At 46.7% G+C, this 22,031-nt stretch overlaps 1 protein-coding gene across 2 annotated transcripts in view; it reads right to left on the reverse strand.

The window, feature by feature from the left end:
* Positions 1-22,031, reverse strand: part of LOC115202283 (centlein) — a gene marked incomplete in the record, with an annotated part of 63,176 nt that overhangs the window by 15,366 nt on the left and 25,779 nt on the right. For both annotated transcript variants that reach the window (XM_029766342.1, XM_029766341.1), the window contains 3 exon segments: positions 8,066-8,185; positions 13,524-13,645; positions 19,907-20,011. In XM_029766342.1, coding sequence (XP_029622202.1) covers positions 8,066-8,185; positions 13,524-13,645; positions 19,907-20,011 — 347 coding nt within the window.

The raw sequence follows: 22,031 nt of genomic DNA on the forward strand, positions 1-22,031 counted from the left end.
ATCATGTCAGTGATTCTCTCGTTAACACAGGTGTGAGTGTTGACGAGGACAAGGCTGGAGATTTTTCACAAAATCTGCTGCCTCAGTTTGTATGATGGCAATTTGCATATACTCCAGAATGTTATGAAGAGTGATCAGAAGAATTGCAATTAATTGCAAAGTCCCTCTTTGCCATGCACATGAACTGAATCCCCCAAAAACATTTCCACTGCATTTCAGCCCTGCCACAAAAGGACCAGCTGACATCATGTCAGTGATTCTTTCGTTAACACAGGTGTGAGTGTTGACGAGGACAAGGCTGGAGATCACTGTGGCATGCTGATTGAGTTCGAATAACAGACTGGAAGCTTCAAAAGGAGGGTGGTGCTTGGAATAATTTTTCTTCCTCTGTCAACCATGGTTACCTGCAAGGAAACATGTGCCGTCATTATTGCTTTGCACAAAAAGGGCTTCACAGGCAAGGCTATTTCTGCCAATAAGATTGCACCTAAATCAACCATTTATCGGATCATCTTGAACTTCAAGGAGAGCGGTTCAATTGTTGTGAAGAAGGCTTCAGGGCGCCCAAGAAAGTCCAGCAAGCGCCAGGACCGTGTCCTAAAGTTGATTCAGCTGCGGGATCAGGGCACCACCAGTACAGAGCTTGCTCAGGAATGGCAGCAGGCAGGTGTGAGTGCATCTGCACACAGAGTGAGGCGAAGACTTTTGGAGGATGGCCTGGTGTCAAGAAGGGCAGCAAAGAAGCCACTTCTCTCCAGGAAAAACATCAGGGACAGACTGATATTCTGCAAAAGGTACAGGGATTGGACTGCTGAGGACTGGGGTAAAGTCATTTTCTCTGATGAATCCCCTTTCCGATTGTTTGGGGCATCCGGAAAAAAGCTTGTCCGGAGAAGACAAGGTGAGCGCTACCATCAGTCCTGTGTCATGCCAACAGTAAAGCATCCTGAGACCATTCATGTGTGGGGTTGCTTCTCAGCCAAGGGAGTGGGCTCACTCACAATTTTGCCTAAGAACACAGCCATGAATAAAGAATGGTACCAACACATCCTCCGAGAGCAACTTCTCCCAACCATCCAGGAACAGTTTGGTGACAAACAATGCCTTTTCCAGCATGATGGAGCACCTTGCCATAAGGCAAAGGTGATAACTAAGTGGCTCGGGGAACAAAACATCGATATTTTGGGTCCATGGCCAGGAAACTCCCCAGACCTTAATCCCATTGAGAACTTGTGGTCAATCCTCAAGAGGTGGGTGGACAACAAAAACCCACAAATTCTGAAAAACCCCAAGCATTGATTATGCAAGAATGGGCTGCCATCAGTCAGGATGTGGCCCAGAAGTTAATTGACAGCATGCCAGGGCGGATTGCAGAGGTCTTGAAAAAGAAGGGTCAACACTTCAAATATTGACTCTTTGCATCAACTTCATGTAATTGTCAATAAAAGCCTTTGACACTTATGAAATGCTTGTAATTATACTTCAGTATTCCATAGTAACATCTGACAAAAATATCGGAAGACACTGAATTAGCAAACTTTGTGGAAATTAATATTTGTGTCATTCTCAAAACTTTTGTCCACGACTGTACAAACACACAAAACACATGCACATTGGCGGCACACACACAGCTGCAATTCAGTTTGTTTTCTAACCTGATTGCCTAGTCACTTTTACCCCTACCTACATGTACATATTCTCTCAACTACCTCAACAACCTGGTACCTCAACAACCTGGTACCCCTGCACATTGACTCGGTACTCCTTGTATATAGCCTCATCATAGTTATTTATTGTGTTCCTATTTTCTATTGTTCTTACTTTTTAACTCTGCGTTGTTTGGAAAGGGCTCCTATGTAAGAATTGCACGGTAAAGTCTACACCTGTTGTATTCTATATTCGGCGCATGTGACCAATACAATTTGATTTGAGATAACAAGTTAAATAGAATACTTCCCTGACTAGATCCTTATTATTTATTCATTAGGACAAATGGAAATTTCTAACATAAATGCAGGCATTTAATCTAATGCTGCAGATCATGGTACTTCTAATGATGTCAGGGGAGACTCTAGTCCGCCTTCACTCAAATCACCTAAACACACAGGTCTTAATAAGTTCAAGGGTATGAAGTTGAGTTCTTAAGCACTCTGTGCCTGATTGCATCCATGATCATTTCCATTGCAGGGAGCCAGTGGGAGAGAGATTAAACTACCATAGTGGACCTGCAGCTGGTTCACCTTCCTTAACGGCCTCACCTCCACTAAGGGAACTAGAGGATCCAATAATTGGAGTGTTGTTGTGTTGAGAGCAACACTACAGGGACCCGGACCCAGGGAATAAACACTACACAAGCACACTCATTTTGGCAACAAATGGTTGATTGGACCACAAGCCTTTTTTATAAGTGCCTGTTTGGATGGGGGAGCAATGATGAAACATCTGTACACAGGAGCTCAGGACAGAACGAGAGAGAGTGAGAGACCAAAAGACACAGAGAGAGACTGTAGCCCGAGAGAGAGAGAGAGAGAGAGAGAGAGAGAGAGAGAGAGAGAGACAGACAGACAGACAGACAGACAGACAGACAGACAGACAGACAGACAGACAGACAGACAGACAGACAGACAGACAGACAGACAGACAGACAGACAGACAGACAGACAGACAGACAGACAGACAGACAGACAGACAGACAGAGATTGAATGAACAACAGGACATAATGAAAACCCTCCAACCCAAAAAGGCCTGTGGTGTTAATGGTATCCTAAATGAAATTATAAAATATACAGACCACACATTCCAATTGGCTATACTTAAACTCTTTAACATCATCCTCAGCTCTAGCATCTTCCCCAATATTTGGAACCAAGGACTGATCACCCCCATCCACAAAAGCGGAGACAAATTTGACCCCAATAACTACCTACAGATATGCGTCAACAGCAACCTTGGGAGAATCCTCTGCATTATCATTAACAGCAGACTCGTACATTTCCTCAGTGAAAACAATGTACAGAGCAAATGTCAAATTGGCTTCTTACCAAATTACTGTACGACAGACCACGTATTCACCCTGCACATCCTAATTAACAAACAAACAAACCAACAGAGGGTAGTGCGTACGGCCCAATACATCACTGGGGCCAAGCTTCCTGCCATCCAGGACCTATATACCAGGCGGTGTCAGAGGAAGGCCCTAAAAATTGTCAAAGACTCCAGCCACCCTAGTCATAGACTGTTCTATCTGCCACCACACGGCAAGCGGTACCAGAGCGCACCAAGTCTAGGTCCAAGAGGCTTCTAAACAGCTTCTACCCCCAAGCCATAAGACTCCTGAACATCTAATCAAATGGCTAGCCAGACTATTTGCATTGCCCCCCCCTTCTACGCTGCTGCTACTCTCTGTTATTATCTATGCATAGTCACTTTAATAACTCTACCTACATGTACATATTACCTCAACCAGTGCCTCTGCACATTGACTCTGTACCGGTACCATCTGTATATATCCTCGCTATTGTTATTATACTGCTGTTCTTTAATTATTTGTTACTTTTATTTCTTAGGTATTTTCTTAAAACTATATTGTTGGTTAAGGGCTTGTAAGTAAGCATTTCACTGTACCTGTTGTATTCGGCGCATGTGACAAATACAATTCGATTTGAAAACAAAGGCAAAGCCTTCTCACGCTTTGTTGAGTTCAAAATAGCTTTTGACTCAATTTGGCATGCTATACAAATTGATGGAAAGTGGTGTTGGGGGAAAAACATACGACATTTTAAAATCTATGTACACAAAGAACAAGTGTGCGGTTAAAATTGGCAAAAAACACACACATTTCTTTCCACAGGGCCGTGGGGTGAGACTGGGATGCAGCTTAAGCCCCACCCTCTTCAACATATATATCAAAGAATTGGCGAGGGCACTAGAACAGTCTGCAGCACCCGGCCTCACCCTACTAGAATCTGAAGTCAAATGTCTACTGATGATCTGGTGCTTCTGTCCCCAACCAAGGAGGGCCTACAGCAGCACCTAGATCTTCTGCACAGATTCTGTCAGACCTTCCATCTGGACACCGTTGACCTAGAGTACACAAAAAACAATACATACCTTTGCCTAAACATCAGCGCCACAGGTAACTTCCACAAAGATGTGAACGATCTGAGAGACAAGGCAAGAAGGGCCTTCTATGCCATCAAAAGGAACATAAAATTCGACATACCAATTAGGATCTGGCAAAATATACTTGAATCAGTTATAGAACACATTGCCCTTTATGGCTGTTAGGTCTGGGGTCCGCTCACCAACCAAGAATTCACAAAATGTGACAAACACCAAATTGAGACTGCATGCAGAATTCTGCAAAAATATCCTCTGTGTACAACGTAAAACACCAAACAATGCACGCAGAGCAGAATTAGGCCGATACCCGCTAATTATCAAAATCCAGAAAAGCGACGTTAAAATCTACAACCACCTAAAAGGAAGCGATTCCCAAACCTTCCATAACAAAGCCATCACCTACAGAGAGACGAACCTGGAGAAGAGTCCCCTAAGCAAGCGGGTCCTGGAGCTCTGTAAACAAACACAAACAGACCCCACAGAGCCCCAGGACAGCAACACAATTAGACCCAACCAAATCATGAGAAAACAAAAAGATAATTACTTGGCACATTGGAAAGCATTTACAAAAAAACTGAACAAACTAGAATGCTATTTGGCCCTAAACAGAGAGTACACAGTGGCAGAATACCTGACCACCGTGACTGACCCAAACTTAAGGAAAGCTTTGACTATGTACAGACTCAGTGAGCATAGCCTTGCTATTGAGAAAGGCCGCCGAAAGCAGAACTGGCTCTCAAGAGAAGACAGGCTATGTTCACACTGCCCACAAAATGAGGTTGAAAACTGAACTGCACTTCCTAACCTCCTGCCAAATGAATTACCATATTAGAGACACATATTTCCCTCAGATAACACAGACCCACAAAGAATTCGAAAACAAATCCAATTTTAATAAACTCCCATATATATTGGGTGAAATACCATAGTGTGTGTCATCACAGCAGCACGATTTGTGACCTGTTGCCACAAGAAAAGGGCAACCAGTGAAGAACAAACACCACTGTAAATACAACCCATATTTATGTTTATTTATTTATTTTCCCTTTTGTACTTTAACTATTTGCATATAATATGACTTTTGAAATGTCTTTATTCTTTTGGAACTTTTGTGAGTGTAATGTTTACTGTTAATTTTTTTATTGTTTATTTCACTTTTGTTTATTATCTATTTCACTTGCTTTGGCAATGTTAACATGTTTCCCAGGCCAATAAAGCCCTTAAATTGAAATTGAAAGAGACCAACAGAGAGAGAGAGAGAGACTTTAGTCCAACAGAGAGAGAGAGAGAGAGAGACTTTAGCCCAACAGAGAGAGAGACTTTAGCCCAACAGAGAGAGAGAGAAAGGAAATGAGAGGGGTGAAAGAATATCCTTTAAGCATCTAAACATCCTAACAGCAGCCTTCGATGGACTGTTATTGGGCCCAAACTCCTCCTCCTACCTCCAGCCAGGAGATAATTAGCCATTAGCGAATCATAGCTAACACTTACGAGGAGGCGCAACCTTCACAAGCACAATCATCTTAATATGGACGGTAGAATGGCAAACTGCCACTTATTATTGGGCATTGCAGAAGCACTAGATGTCTACGTTCCAAATGGAACCCTATTCCCTATATAGTGCACTGCTTTTGACCAGCGCCGGGCCCACAGTGGTCTGGTCAAAAGTAGTCCACTATATAGGGAATAGGGTGCCATTTTGGGATACATCCGAAGTTTAGGGCTGGGGGTGTGTGTTGGTCTAGTTATTGCACCAACACGGCTCCCATCTCCTTAATTGTTGGCTATCAACAGTAATTTACATCGCCGGAGCCGCCAAACAGCTTGATATAGAAGCCCAGCCTAATTGCACCGTGTATGCTTCGTTTCTTGCATCCCTCTTCCCCTGCCCTCCCACACCCCCGCCTTCCCAAACACTCCCAATAGATATAAATGGAGATGGGGTGAGGAGAGTGGGTTTGGAGAGAGGAGAAGGGGGGAGTGGGGAAGGTGGTCGGACGGACGGTGTGCCTGCTGCTTGCTTTTGCACACTGAGCCGTCTAATGGTCGTTGGGGCTGTTGCCGGGGCCAGGATCAAAGCGTGGCGGTTCAGTGTGGGGGGGGGGTAGTTTTTCTAAAGCACGAGTTAGAGACCTCCGCCAAGTTTACTTTGGGCCTTGGCGTGGGCGCTGGGGTAGCAAGTGCCTGGCTGGGTTGACGGGGATCAGCACTAACCCCTGAGGACAGGGGCTGCACAGCCTGAAAGGGAACGGGCGGCTTCCCACTCTCCCTCGTGCTCCTCGCAGGTCAGTTGCAAGGACCGGGCAGGATGTTGCAGCCGCTTGCCCGGCCGGGAGGATCCTTAACGGGCAGCGGCGGCTGGAGCTGTGGCGGCTGTATGCCTGGTCTGTAATTAGCTCGGACAGCTCTGGCTCAGAGAAAGAGAGAAAGAGAGAGAGGGGCAGCCGGGCTAGATCATAATGAGATCATCTGGGATTAGGAGGACCGGACAGGAGGAGGAGAGGGGAAGAGGAGGAGAGGGGAAGAGGAGGAGAGCCCAGGCCTCAGCCTGCTACAGCACCACACTACAGAGTTGGGGTAGAGTAGGGAATGGGGTAGAGTAGGGAACGGGGTAGAGTAGGGAACGGGGTAGAGTAGGGAATGGGGTAGAGTAGGGAACGGGGTAGAGTAGGGAACGGGGTAGAGTAGGGAACGGGGTAGAGTAGGGAATGGGGTAGAGTAGGGAACGGGGTAGAGTAGGGAACGGGGTAGAGTAGGGAACGGGGTAGAGTAGGGAACGGGGTAGAGTAGGGAACGGGGTAGAGTAGGGAACGGGGTAGAGTAGGGAACGGGGTAGAGTAGGGAACGGGGTAGAGTAGAGAACGGGGTAGAGTAGGGAACGGGGTAGAGTAGGGAACGGGGTGGAGTAGTAGGGTAGAGTAGGGAACGGGGTAGAGTAGGGAATGGGGTAGAGTAGGGAACGGGGTAGAGTAGGGAACGGGTAGGGCTGGTCAGTGGTTGGTTGAGCCTGGTCTGGGCTGTACAGCAGCATGTCAGAAGCCCTAATGAAGAGCAACACCAACAGCCCAGGTAATTAACACAATCCCTGTCCCCCACCTTTACCTTTATATATATCTCTCTCTCTCCCTCCCTCCCTCCCTCCCTCCCTCCCTCCCTCCCTCCCTCCCTCCCTCGTTACACTGCTATTGTCACGGCAGCTCAGTATCGGTACGTGTACTGTGGGGACACGGACAACATGTCTCCACAATACTCTGTCTGTTTACGTTCTTAGGTAGCTCTCCTTTACCAAACACATTCACATAGCCACAGATCACAGAACAGAAAGGTCCAGTGAGGTATTTGATATAATTAATTGGTAGTGGTGATGAATGAAATCATACCCCAGAGCTGCAACTAACAGACCCGACCGTCCCCACGTTCGTTGCAAAAAAGTGTAAAGTAAAATTACTTTAATGAACAAATGTTTTTGCTGTCCGCCGTGTAGAATGATTCAAATATATATGACGTGGAACATGGAACTGTTGCCAGCTTAAAACAATCTATTTCTCACTATCATTAGAAACAACACGAAAATGAAGACGCTTCACAAAGACAGTGCCAGAGCACACCGATAATGTGATATTTTTTCTCCAACCAACAAAGTCTTCGGCCCGGGAATTTTCCAAATGAGAGACGGGGCTAATGATCTAGTGTTGGAACCTGCTGGCTGGAAATAATGAGGAGGGGAGACGGACGCTGTGAAGTTCAGAAGGGCGTGCTCAAAGTTTAACACCGACAAACTGTGGGGGAGAGGTCGAGAGGTCAGACAGAGGTGAGGGCGTGTGTGTGTGTAAAACGGTGTGTGTGCAAATGACAATACTCTATATCAGCAAGCAATCAGGCCAACTGAGGAGGTATAGAGACAGAGAGAAAGACAGAGAAACAGACAGGAGTGGGACTTACTTGTGTGTAGTGAGCTTCTTGTTGAGGTGTTTGAAGTAGGCCAGCTCGTTCCACACCGCATCGCTGTTCTCCTGGCGGAGCTGCCACAGCTCTGCCCGCTGCTGGGTCCTGCCCCTGGGCCTGCACCCACACACACACACCGAGGACACAGGGGAGAACAGTTAGTACCATACCTAGCAGCCCCTGATCAATTCACATCGGGAGAACTGTTGTTATTTAGACATTTGTAGCCGTATTCAAATGAGCGGCCTTGACTTTGATACTTCAGTGGCAAATCAAGTGTACACACACAGTTGGTGTTAGTTAAATCCCAGGGCAGTGTCCGAGTGGCTAGGCTGCGGACTGCAGAGGATTCCCAGTGTGCCATGTAGATGTAAATAATGGCTCAAACACACCCAAACCAACACACACACACGTCACTTATGAATACTTAATGACACTAATACACGGTGGTGTGGCAGACACACACCCACCGCCTATTTCCCCTAGACCCCCCAGTATCCTCCTCATCAATCAATCCCAGCCTACCCACCCCTCCACCACCATTCAACTCCCATCAGTCCTTCATTTGAACACTTCTGGTGCAAAGACACAGAGACATCAACCATCTAACAAAGAAGAAAATGAGAGACTGCATTTTGTCTCTCTCTCTCTCTAATTTTCAATCAATCAAACAACAAAGGAGAGGAAATGGATTCCGAGGTAGGCGAAACCAGGGTTATATCTATATCGTCCAGGGTTTCTTTCCCGTGGTCATTATGGGCTATGTAGACGCCGCTCTGCCACGCTAATACCAGTTAAGACCCTGTTCCTGGGAGTGGGAAGGCAACGGGAGGAACAGTACATGTTTTTCATTTGATACCGCTAATGCCCGTGTGAGCAATTTGGAGCCCTTTAACTTGTGGTATGGTGCCGACTGTGCGGTGCTGTAGTGTGTCTGAGCTGTCCTGTGATCCCCGGGTTTCTTTCCCCGAGAGCAAAGACTCTCTCTCTCTCTGATACATTGAAGATACATTGATACATTGCCACTCTATACCACAACTTCCCACAACAAAACGTAGACACTGAGGAGTATTCTGGATGTATTCTTGGGGAGAGTATTGCGATGCAAAGTGCATTTCTCTACACTGTGTGTTGTATGCAGGAGCAAGCCCCTACAGCCTGCCGTCCTGTGGATCTGATCAGACAGACCTGCTACCAGGGATATGGACGGAACGCTTAGCTTGTCCGCTCCTTTAAGCAATATTGTAATTGAGGTGCCTAGCAGTTAAGAGCGTTGGGCCAGTAACAGAAAGGTTGCTGGTTCGAATCCTCGAGCCAACTGGGTGAAAAATCTGCCGATATGCCCTTGAGCAATGCACTTAACCTTAATTACTCCAGTGAAAGCTGCTCTGGATAAGAGCATCTGCTAAATGACTAAAGGGTAAATATGTAAATGATTCACACCGTCTTCTGATAGGCCGAGAGGAGCATTTAGATCTTCAGGGAGTGACTAGGGGGTAGGGACTAGGAGCATTTTGGATCCAGCACCAGTCCAGCCCTCAGTGCTTCCCCCCAGCAGTCAACTAGTTTCCGTTATTAAGCAGCAAGGAAACAGAAATGGGAGAGCACTTTATTCACAGAGAAGACTCTCCGGCTAATTGCTTTTAATTCGAGGGGAATCTGTTTACGGGCGAAACTTTGATCAGACTGCAGACGTTTTAATAACCTTTCATTTATTTACTCATCCCGTCATCCCAGTCTGATTAAAACTTTCTTCTCTCTAATATAAATAAGAAGTTGGGTTTTTTCTGCTCTTTTATTCCATTTGGGCGCGTCTGGTTGTAATCATGAATGACAGTGCTGTTTCTCCGGAGCGGTCCAGCCCGACCGTGTGTCGGCTGCATGCTGATGAGGAGAGAGAGTCCAGGGCCTGCAGCTGTGCTCTGATTCGCTGGTAGTTACCCTACTTCCTACTTCCTGCTCCAGTGTCCACTCCACCCACACACACTGGCTGTGTCTGAAATGGAACGATATTCTCAAAATAGTGCACTACTTTTAACCAGAGCCTCAGGTGAACTATAGGGAATAGGGTGCCATTTGGGAAACAGCCACTGCACTCACTGCACATCAACCCAGACCCATAGAGCACCAATAATAACTCAGTCACTCAATAAGTCACTCTCCTGGGGAGAGAAACCAGATGAATGTGAGGGTGGCAGCAGCAACATGCTGAAGAGGAAGCACAAACTAATGCTACTAATCCTAATGGTTTCACCTGTCATAATGGGGGGAGGAGGTGGTCTATTCAATTTAAACTCCAGAACAGAATAAGAGGCAGGTAGAGGTGATCTTCAGAACAGTTGACCCCCCCCCCCCCTTCAATCTAACACACAAAGGGAGGGCATAAAAGAAGCCCCTCCCCACCCCCACCACTTTCCCCGAAAACAATCAACACAGCGTGGAGGCAACTGGGAAATCCCTAACAAGCCCAAAATGCAATGAGAGTGGACGTTTTCCCCCTTGACTTGTTAGGCCTGATTCCAGTGTTTAAGTGGTTTCTCCATTGTCTCCCCGTTCAGACTGGCATTACCCCCAGTGGGTTTGGGACTATTTAAGGATGGATATGAGGGGTTAACCCATCCAAGTGAATGCCAACGATCATAAGGCTGAGGGGCTGCCTGGGTGGCGCCATCAAAGGCTGAGGATGAAAAGGGCAAAGCTGCATATCGTGTCAATTCTGTCTCCTGTCAAATGATGATGGCAATATGCAGGTGACAGGTCAGTCTGATGGCGTACTGGTTGACTGTGTATTATGAATCACCAATTCCCTGTTTGCAACAAAACTGCTTTATAACATTTAAAATTGTACCTTTTTAATATGACTTATTGCCAGAAGAGGTTACAAACAGAGAAAAATATCAGACAGACCTATTTTCTTCCTGCTAGCAGTGTGCCCTCGTTTTCATCAAGATCCTCCAACAACAAGGAGACAACCACACACATCAAACTTTCTTGATAACCTGCTAAAATGTACAGACGGGCACAAATGGTGTTGTTTCCAAGTGATGCTCTCTTCGTTCTCTCTGTCTGTCACACGCTCTCTCTGTCTGCCTGTTGTTCCGTGCTGCGCTGAGCTGCTCCTAGCCGAACGGCGGAGAGGTGGTGGAAGGTGAATACTCGCTCGCTCTACTTTCACACGGCCTCACGTTGCAGCCGCTGTTTTCTTTAATTAACCCGGGGAGAAAACAGCTGACAGGGTCAACACGTCAGTCCCGTGTGGATACCAACCCCACATACGCTTCTATTAGTTAGTGTTTTAAAAGGTTCTCCTCGCTGCCTGAAGCTTTGGGGGAGGAAGTCAGAAAGAGGGAGAAAGAGTGTGTGTCACGTTAATGACATCTGCCGCCACGTTGCCCTCTTTGTGTGAAAACCCTGTGGTTTTAATCTAGATCAAACCAAGGGGATCGGAAGAGGAAATCACTCCCATTTCAAATCACCCCCTCTCCACCTCGTCCCCCGTCCCTCCCCAGGAGTTTCTCAGACACCCTGTCCCCTCTATAACGGACACCTTCAGCCTCCTGCCCTCAAGTCCTAATTGATGCCAGGGGAAGAAGGAGAGAGAGAGACAGAGAGAGAAACAAAGACAAACGCACAGTGAGTCAAACGCTAAGCAACGCAATTGATTTGCTTAAAACCAGTGAAGCTTTTTCAAAGGTAAAGGTGTAATCCTCCCACACAGTAGGTCAGGTGATGCCATGTAACATAAAGAGTAAAGGTCATGGGAGTATTTGAGAGCGTTTCAGTTGGGTTCTGATGTGTTCCAGGGGGTTCAGAAGGGCTTAACTAAAGAGAGGAGTTACGCGCCTTTAAAACACTCCCCAAGGCAAGTTCATATTAACTCCAGGCTAAAGGGAAAGGATTGCGACATGGTTTGAGCTGATAAAATCCAGGATTTTTTTAAAAGTCTGTTCTGGCTTGGTTACACATACCTAATAGTTCCTGGAACAATGTGAAAAAACAATATCCAAGCCAGCATAGCAAGTTTCTGGTCGGCACCACTGTGTGGAAGTGTGTCACCTGCCACTCTATACCAGAACGTCGGTCTGCCGCTGGGTGGAAGTGTCACCTGCCACTCTATACCAGAACGTCGGTCTGCCGCTGGGTGGAAGTGTATCACCTGCCACTCTATACCAGAACGTCGGTCTGCCGCTGGGTGGAAGTGTCACCTGCCACTCTATACCAGAACGTCGGTCTGCCGCTGGGTGGAAGTGTCACCTGCCACTCTATACCAGAACGTCAGTCTGCCGCTGGGTGGAAGTGTCACCTGCCACTCTATACCAGAACGTCGGTCTGCCGCTGGGTGGAAGTGTCACCTGCCACTCTATACCAGAACGTCGGTCTGCCGCTGGGTGGAAGTGTCACCTGCCACTCTATACCAGAACGTCGGTCTGTCGCTGGGTGGAAGTGTCACCTGCCACTCTATACCAGAACGTCGGTCTGCCGCTGGGTGGAAGTGTATCACCTGCCACTCTATACCAGAACGTCGGTCTGCCGCTGGGTGGAAGTGTCACCTGCCACTCTATACCAGAACGTCGGTCTGCCGCTGGGTGGAAGTGTCACCTGCCACTCTATACCAGAACGTTGGTCTGCCGCTGGGTGGAAGTGTCACCTGCCACTCTATACCAGAACATTGGTCTGCCGCTGGGTGGAAGTGTCACCTGCCACTCTATACCAGAATGTCGGTCTGCCGCTGGGTGGAAGTGTCACCTACCACTCTATACCAGAACGTCAGTCTGCCGCTGGGTGGAAGTGTCACCTGCCACTCTATACCAGAACGTCGGTCTGCCGCTGGGTGGAAGTGTCACCTGCCACTCTATACCAGAACGTCGGTCTGCCGCTGGGTGGAAGTGTCACCTGCCACTCTATACCAGAACGTCGGTCTGCCGCTGGGTGGAAGTGTCACCTGCCACTCTATACCAGAACGTCGGTCTGCCGCTGGGTGGAAGTGTCACCTGTCACTCTATACCAGAACGTTGGTCTGCCGCTCGGTGGAAGTGTGTCACCTGCCACTCTATACCAGAACGTCGGTCTGCCGCTCGGTGGAAGTGTGTCACCTGCCACTCTATACCAGAACGTTGGTCTGCCGCTGGGTAGAAGTGTGTCACCTGCCACTCTATACCAGAACGTTGGTCTGCCGCTCGGTGGAAGTGTGTCACCTGCCACTCTATACCAGAACGTCGGTCTGCCGCTCGGTGGAAGTGTCACCTGCCACTCTATACCAGAACGTTGGTCTGCCGCTGTGTGGAAGTGTGTCACCTGCCACTCTATACCAGAACGTTGGTCTGCCGCTGTGTGGAAGTGTGTCACCTGCCACTCTATACCAGAACGTTGGTCTGCCGCTGTGTGGAAGTGGTACCACAGAAATAGAATTCTAGTAGAGTAGAATATTAAATTCTAGTTCTAGTAGGGTACTCACAGGCCCTGTGCGTCCTCCACCTCTTGGAGCTGGTCTTTGACCGTCCTGTAGTTGGTCTGGACGAGATGCAGGTGCTCGTGGCGTTTCTCATGTGACCTCCGCAGCTCCTCGTTCTCGTCCGTCTGCCGGCCAGAGACATACAGGAGGTTACGTTACACAATGTGGCCACGTCACACATGCAGTGCACAGGGAAATCAAATGATGTCACTGAAATGTGAAACCGGTCGGGGATTGGGAGTGAAAAGTTGTTTTTTTTAAGTTAAAATTACTTAAATCTTACATTAAGAGCAGTGTATTTCCAAAAGATAGAAAATTGACCTAGAAACAGTGTAAATAATTTAATTACCGACAGTGTCAGTCTAGTACGGAACTGTACACCAGTGGAGGCTGGCGGGAGGAGCTATAGGAGGATGGGATCATTGTAATGGCTGGTATGGAATAAATGGAACGATATCAAACACATGGAAACAACATTTGACTCTGGCCCCTTCATTCCTTTCCAGCCATTACAATGAGTCCTCCTATAGCTCGTCCCACCAGCCTCCACTGCTGGACACCCCCCAGGTCAGATATAACTCGTTACTGTAACATGTAGCTACAACAAGGATGTGCTCCATTATTGAGGAAGCATCACCTCTCTCTGACATTGCAGTTCCTCTCCTTCTCTCTGACAAGTGTTCCTCCAGCATCTGAGGTTCGTTACAGGTACAGCATTAATATGGTCAAGTCAACCGGGAGAGAGAGCACTTTGAACCCTCTTCACACCACCCTCCCCCCTCCTTCAGCCCCTCTCCCCTCAGCGGGGTACTGGTCATTGACTGGGGTCACCACCCAATTGGGGCGGCAATGACTGACTATTTAAAAAAAAGAAAAGATTCCAACGTGGGACTTTCAGGGGAGAGAAGGAGGAGAACATCTAGATGCTCCTGACAGGAACGCCTCTATTATTCTGACCTTAACAGAGTGGAAGAAGAAAACACTTTAAAACAGGCAGGCTAGGGCTAGGGAGGGAGAAGAGGAGGAAAGATGAGAGAGACAGAAAGAGAGAAAGAATAAGAGAGAGAGAGAAAGGGAGCAGAGCAGGTTTCTGCTTGAGTGGCCAGGCAGGGCTGGGGAGACTTCTTGTCGAGAGCCTTTTGAAGGGAAGAGCTTGTTTACTGCTGATATGACACGGCTGCCCTGCAGAGAGGGAAATGTGAGCTCTGAACCCTGTTATTATTAACAAGGACAAAGAGAACAGAGAGGAGCGGGAGCGGCAGCACACACATGGACGCATGCACACACACACTCAGAGACAGACACACACACACACACTTTCTCTCACACTCCACCGATGTGACAAGTATGGATTTTTGTGTACTGGTGAGAGATATTCACAGAGGACATCCGTTACACGGGCCGCCTTTACAACACAAAGCCCCCCAAACAAACGCAGTCTGGGTTTCTGCCTCTAATGAAAGGAGAGAGAACCACACACACAGAGAGAGAGAGTCCTGACTGATTGATTGCAGAGGGGCTCTGGTCGGAGTGGCAGGGCATTAGCCACATCATTGCTTCCCAGGCCCCTTAGAGCTCCCACTGGGCCCCGGCCCCAACCCTGGTCATCACAGATCACACTTCAACCCCACCACCAGCAATCAATACTCCACAACACAACACACAGCCTGCTCTGGGTACACTGGCCCCAGACCCTAATCATCCAGCATGTATGTTCTCAAGCTGAAAAATAATTTGGTGTCTCTCAGACCTCAGAGAGAGACAGTGCTGTTGTTTACTTGTCTTGGAAGTGGCAAGTTTGTACAAAAAAATGAAATAAATAAAAATGGTTTGTTAGGATCCCCTACTGTTCAGTCCAATCACACTGGGTACACAGTATAAATTGTGTTCCCAATATAATGGGGTCAGTGGATGTCTAATCTAAGATTAGAATAGGGGTTTGGGTTTAAGATTAGACATCCACTGCGCACACGTTTGTTTTACTATCTTTGTGGGGACCAAACAATTGATTCCCATTCAAAATCCTATTTTCCCTAAACCCCTATTCCTAAACCTAACTCCTAACCCTAACTGTAACCGTAACCCTAAACCCTAAGCCTAAAACAGCCTTTTTCCTTGTGGACACCGGCGAAATGGCCCTACTTGTGCAAATGTTCCTTGTTTTACTATCCTTGTGAGGACTTCTGGTCCCCACAAGGACAGTAAAACCAAAAACACACACACAACTCTGTTAAACGCATCTCAGTCCGCACTACAGACATGTAAATGGGACCATTAAATAACACAGTCATGCGTATCATCAGCCATTAGCATCAGTCTGAGTGTCTGTCTAGTATGTGATGTAATAGGGACACTTTAGACCTGACACCAAAATAACTGCTAATATCCCTGGCTGAGTAAAGAGACATGACCTCCATATATCTGTAGTGGAAGAGACAGAGAGAGACAGAGAGACAGAGAGAGAGAGAGAGAGAGAAACAGAGAGAGAGAGAGAGAGAAACAGAGAGAGAGAGAGAGAGACAAACAGACAGAGACAGAAAGATAGAGAGAGAGAGAGAGAGAGAGAGAGAGAGAGGATTTTCCAGAGAAGATCCAGATCTCAGGGAATTAGACTAAAGTTCTCAATAGGTACAAAATATATAGAGTACTGCACACACTACAATTACTTAGGTTTAAATATATAAAGTACTGCACACACTACAATTACTTAGGTTTAAATATATAGAGTACAGCACACACTACAATTACTTAGGTTTAAATATATAGAGTACTGCACACACTACAATTACTTAGGTTTAAATATATAGAGTACTGCACACACTACAATTACTTAGGTTTAAATATATAGAGTACTGCACACACTACAATTACTTAGGTTTAAATATAAGCTCAACTGGACACCTTCATGATGCAGTGAATGAACTGAGAGAAAGCACACAGGGCATTCTACGCCATTAAAAAACAAATTCAAATTGAAATACATATTAAAATTTGACTAAAACTAATTGAATGTATCGTTGAACCAATTGCACTTCATGCCAAAACAAGATTTCACCAAATGGGACAAACACCCCATTGAAACTCTGCATGCAGAGTTCTGTAAGATGCTCCTACATGTCCAGAGGAAAACTACAAACAATTCATGCAGGGCAGAATTAGGCAAATATCCACTGATAATAAAAACTCAAAAAAGAGCAATTAAGTTTTGGAAACATCTAAAATACAGTGACCCCCTCTCATATCATTACCAAGCCCTGCAATGCCAAGAGCTGAGCAAAGAAAAGAGTCCCCTCATCCAGCTGGTCCTGGGGCTGAGTTTACAAACCTTTTCTACTAACACACTGAAGCCTCAGGACCAGAACATCCAATCAATCAGAATAAACCAAATTACAACACAGGCAAAACAATACTACATTTCTTATTGGGAAACACAAGTACAAAGCAAAATGCAGTGCTATCTGGCTCCTGTAGAGGAAAGGCTGTGCAACCACTGCACCACAGCAGAACCTGAGACAGAGCTGCATTTCCTGACAAAATGTCAAAAATATAAAACAATTAGAGAGTGTTATTTCCCCAAATTTGAAACCCTTATTCAAGGCTACAAAGACCGCTCTGATGAGAATAGGCTACCCGTCCTGTTGGGGGAAGACGCAGAGAGCTGTGGGTTGGCAGCGCACTATATTGCTGTCTACCATAAGATGAGGGACAGTGTCTGAGAGACCAACCAACCTGCACATGTCCTCTACTGTATGCTTATTGTTATTGTTGAATGTATGGTTATTTTGACCCTTGGTTATTGTTGTTACTGTTGTCCCGTTGACAATTTTGATTCTTATTATTTTAATATTGTAAATATCCAAAGTAATCTTTGGCAATATGTTCATTGTTATGTCATGCCAATAAAGCAAATTGAATTGAATTGAAATTGAAAAATTGAGAGAGAGAGAGCGAGAGGAAAGAAAAGAGAGACAAGGAAGAAGAGAAAGAGGCAAAAACAGAGACGAAGAGAGAAATAAGAGGGGAGAAATAATAATAGCACAAGAGAGAAATAAAAAGGAGAGAGAGGAGAAAGAGAGAGACCGCAGAACAGAGGAGAGTGTGAAGGTTAAAAGAGCGATGGAGCTGATTGGTTTATGGGGAGAGTCCAAGTCCTACCGCATCCTCTCCTCTCCTGCTGCTTCATTGCCCACACAGACGCTCAGCGTTCGTGTGTATCAGTGTGTGTATATGTGTCAGTGTGTGTGTATGTTTGTATGTGTGTGTGTGTATGGAACACCGTTAGGAAAGGTCAGAGAGGAAGCAGTCGGTAACAGTGGTGCAATTGAGCCCCTTAGAGACCATCATCCTTCCCCGACGCTGGACCACGGGGAGAGACAGAGAGAGAGAGAGAGAGAGAGAGAGAGAGAGTCTCTGCTATCCCCTCCACTCACCTCTTATCAGGAGCAATTCACCCTGCTGGCCTCTCCAACACACAGCAATCATATTGCAGAGATACTGTACCCACCGGCTGGTGTTAAAATACTATAAAGCAATACTCTGTTGTTACAAAACCAAAGACGGTCATCATTTTTAAGAGTTGAGATTGAGAATGTCACACGTTGAGACAAGTCTAACACACAATACCCAGACACTGATGTGTGGTTGAAAGCTGGAGGCAGTCAGTCAGTCAGTCAGTCAGAACATACATGTGGGAGTCAGTCACTCTGCTGCAGCAGCCAGCCAGCCAGCCAAGTAGGCAGTGACATCTTCATCTCTTTTTCAGAGGCATTACTACCTCTCTGAGTGGTGATTACAGACGGTCATAATTGAGCCATCAGGAGAAGGCACTGATGAGAGGGGGGAACCAGGGGGCTGGCTGGGCCTCTGAGGGGAGATGGGAGGCAAGGGACCCGCGCAGGCAGATGCGTGACAGCCCTCCCTCGTCCTATCGGTGCGTTAGCTAACTCTCAGTAGTAGCGTGTCGTGGCTGGCGGCAGAGCAGTGACATTCACACATGACGGCCTGTCTGTCTCTGAATGGGCCTGATGATGACAATGAGGTCATATCAATACACACAGGAAACAGAACACAGGTACCTCTCACCTGGACTCACACTACTCAATGTGCTGGAAAGCATTAGGAGGAGGGAGAGAGAGGAGAGACGAGGGAGTAGAGAGAGAGGAAATGGGGAGAGAACGGGGGAAAGAATACAGAATTGAAAACAGAATTAAGACTAAAGAGACAGGAAGAAGAGAATTGAAAAGAGAGAGAAAATGACACAAAGAGAGAGAAACAGACAGAGAGACAGACACAGAAAGACAGACAAACAGAGAGACAGACAAACAGAGAGAGAGGCAAACAGAGAGAGAGACAGCGAGACAGCGAGAGAGACAGACAGAGAGAGAGAGCAAGAGACAGAAAGAGAGAGAGAGAGAGAGAAAGAAAGAGCAAGAGAGAGGGAGAGAGAGAAAGAGACAGAGAGAGACAGAGCTGCATTTCCTATTACACTGTGACAAATACTCAGACCTAAGAGAATATTTCTTTAACAAAATTATAATTCAATACAAAAAAAATTGAAACTATAAAAGATGAAGAAAAAAATCTAATATTTATTGGGTGAAAAGCCAAAATGTGCAGTTTTGGCAGCCACATATGTGTCCTCCTGCCACAACCTGAGGGACAGCCAGTGAAAAGTGCAATGTAATGTGGATAATATTTCCCATCTTGTTTAGTTTAGTCTTTCATACCAGGTCATGTGTCTTCTCAGTCATGTTGCCACTGGTCTACTACCATTGCTTTAATGTATTGTTGTTCTGATTAATATTGTTGTTGATGTTGTTGTTAATGGTAACCCCATGTCCACTACTACTATTATTATTGCTGTTGGTCACACCATTTATTTATGTATAAATATAAATATTATATATAAATATTTTTTCCTATATGTATACTTTGACAATGTAAGTAATAATGAACTTGCCATGTCAATAAAGTCAATTGAATTGAATTGTGTGTGAGAGAGAGAGAGAGAGAGAGAGAGAGAGAGAGAGAGCAAGAGACAGAGACAGAGAGACAAAGACAGAGAGAGAGAGAGCAGGAGACAGAGACAGAGAGAGAGAGCAAGAGACAGAGAGCAAGAGACAGAGACAGAGAGCAAGAGACAGAGAGAGAGAGAGAGAGAGAGAGAGAGAGAGAGAGAGAAAGAGACAGAGCAAGAGATAGAGAGAGCAAGATAGAGAGGGAGAGAGCAAGATAGAGACAGACCTAGAGACTGAGAGAGAGAGACAAAGAGAGACAGAGAGAGACAAAGAAAGCGCAAGATAGAGACAGACCTAGAGACAGAGAGAGACAAAGCGAGAGACAGAGACAGAGAGAGTGTGTAGTGTAGAGGTCAGTGAGGTTTGTACCTTCAGTCTGAGCAGCTCCTCCAGGTCATGAATCCTCTTTTCCACTCTTCCTGACTCCACGCTGCTCGCCGGGGACAACGACCGGGACCGCTGCACCGGTGCACTCTGGGGGATGTAGTCATTCAATCAGAGAGAGAGAGAGAGAGAGGAAGGGGGTTCGGCTACGCGCTTCAGCAGGCTTTAGCATCACATTGCAGAGACAACTAGTGCTCAATTAACAGCTGCACAACGGCTGTGTGAATACCAATAACACATTATATATGTTCATTTCACTTTTCCCTTACGTGAAGACATACAGATACACACACAAGCTAGAAAGAACACACCCTCTGAACACACACACACACACACACACCACACACACATACCATCTCTCCCCTCACACACACATACCATCTCTCCCCTCACACACACATACCATCTCTCCCCTCACACACACATACCATCTCTCCCCTCACACACACACACATACCATCTCTCCCCTCACACACACATACCATCTCTCCCCTCACACACACATACCATCTCTCCCCTCACACACACACACATACCATCTCTCCCCTCACACACACACACATACCATCTCTCCCCTCACACACACATACCATCTCTCCCCTCACACACGCATACCATCTCTCCCCTCACACACACACACATACCATCTCTCCCCTCACACACGCATACCATCTCTCCCCTCACACACACATACCATCTCTCCCCTCACACACACATACCATCTCTCCCCTCATACACACATACCATCTCTCCCCTCATACACACATACCATCTCTCCCCTCACACACACATACCATCTCTCCCCTCACACACACATACCATCTCTCCCCTCACACACACACACACACATACCATCTCTCCCCTCACACACACATACCATCTCTCCCCTCACACACGCATACCATCTCTCCCCTCACACACACATACCATCTCTCCCCTCACACACACATACCATCTCTCCCCTCATACACACATACCATCTCTCCCCTCATACACACATACCATCTCTCCCCTCATACACACATACCATCTCTCCCCTCATACACACATACCATCTCCTCATACCATCTCTCCCCTCACACACACATACCATCTCTCCCCTCATACACACATACCATCTCTCCCCTCATACACACATACCATCTCTCCCCTCACACACACATACCATCTCTCCCCTCATACACACATACCATCTCTCCCCTCACACACACATATCATCTCTCCCCTCACACACACATATCATCTCTCCCCTCACACACACATACCATCTCTCCCCTCATACACACACACATACCATCTCTCCCCTCATACATACACACATACCATCTCTCCCCTCACACACACATACCATCTCTCCCCTCACACACACATACCATCTCTCCCCTCACACACCATCTCTCCCCTCACACACACATATCATCTCTCCCCTCACACACACATACCATCTCTCCCCTCACACACACATACCATCTCTCCCCTCACACACACATACCATCTCTCCCCTCATACACACATACCATCTCTCCCCTCATACACACATACCATCTCTCCCCTCACACACACATACCATCTCTCCCCTCATACACACATACCATCTCTCCCCTCATACACACATACCATCTCTCCCCTCACACACACATACCATCTCTCCCCTCACACACACATACCATCTCTCCCCTCACACACAGAACACAACAAAACAATCAGGGTACCAGAGGAATAAGGAAGCATCCCTCCACACACTGCACCACACGGAGCTCCAAAGGTTTCTCCCGCCACTGGCTAATGAGTATGTTCATTTACATGTACACTGTTTCTTTGACTGTAATGACGTCCCATTAGGGGACACTAAAGGGCTATAGATTCCAGGCTGCGCCGGGCTTCATTACCAAAAGGTGGGCAGTGGGGCCCCTTTAATTGCTCTATGAGGACCCCGAGGTTACACTTGATAGGACAACTGGCTAGTAGAAACTGCTGGGGGGAGAAAAAAGAAAGCTGCTCTCTCGCTCCTCCTTGAGAACAAGCACTCTACGGTCCTGCTGTGTGTGTGTGTGTGTGTGTGTGTGTGTGTGTCTTTTCCTTAAAAATAAATAAAGAAGCTCTGGGAACA

Source organism: Salmo trutta, chromosome 11 (genome assembly GCF_901001165.1).
Source record: "Salmo trutta chromosome 11, fSalTru1.1, whole genome shotgun sequence".
NCBI lineage: Eukaryota > Metazoa > Chordata > Actinopteri > Salmoniformes > Salmonidae > Salmo > Salmo trutta.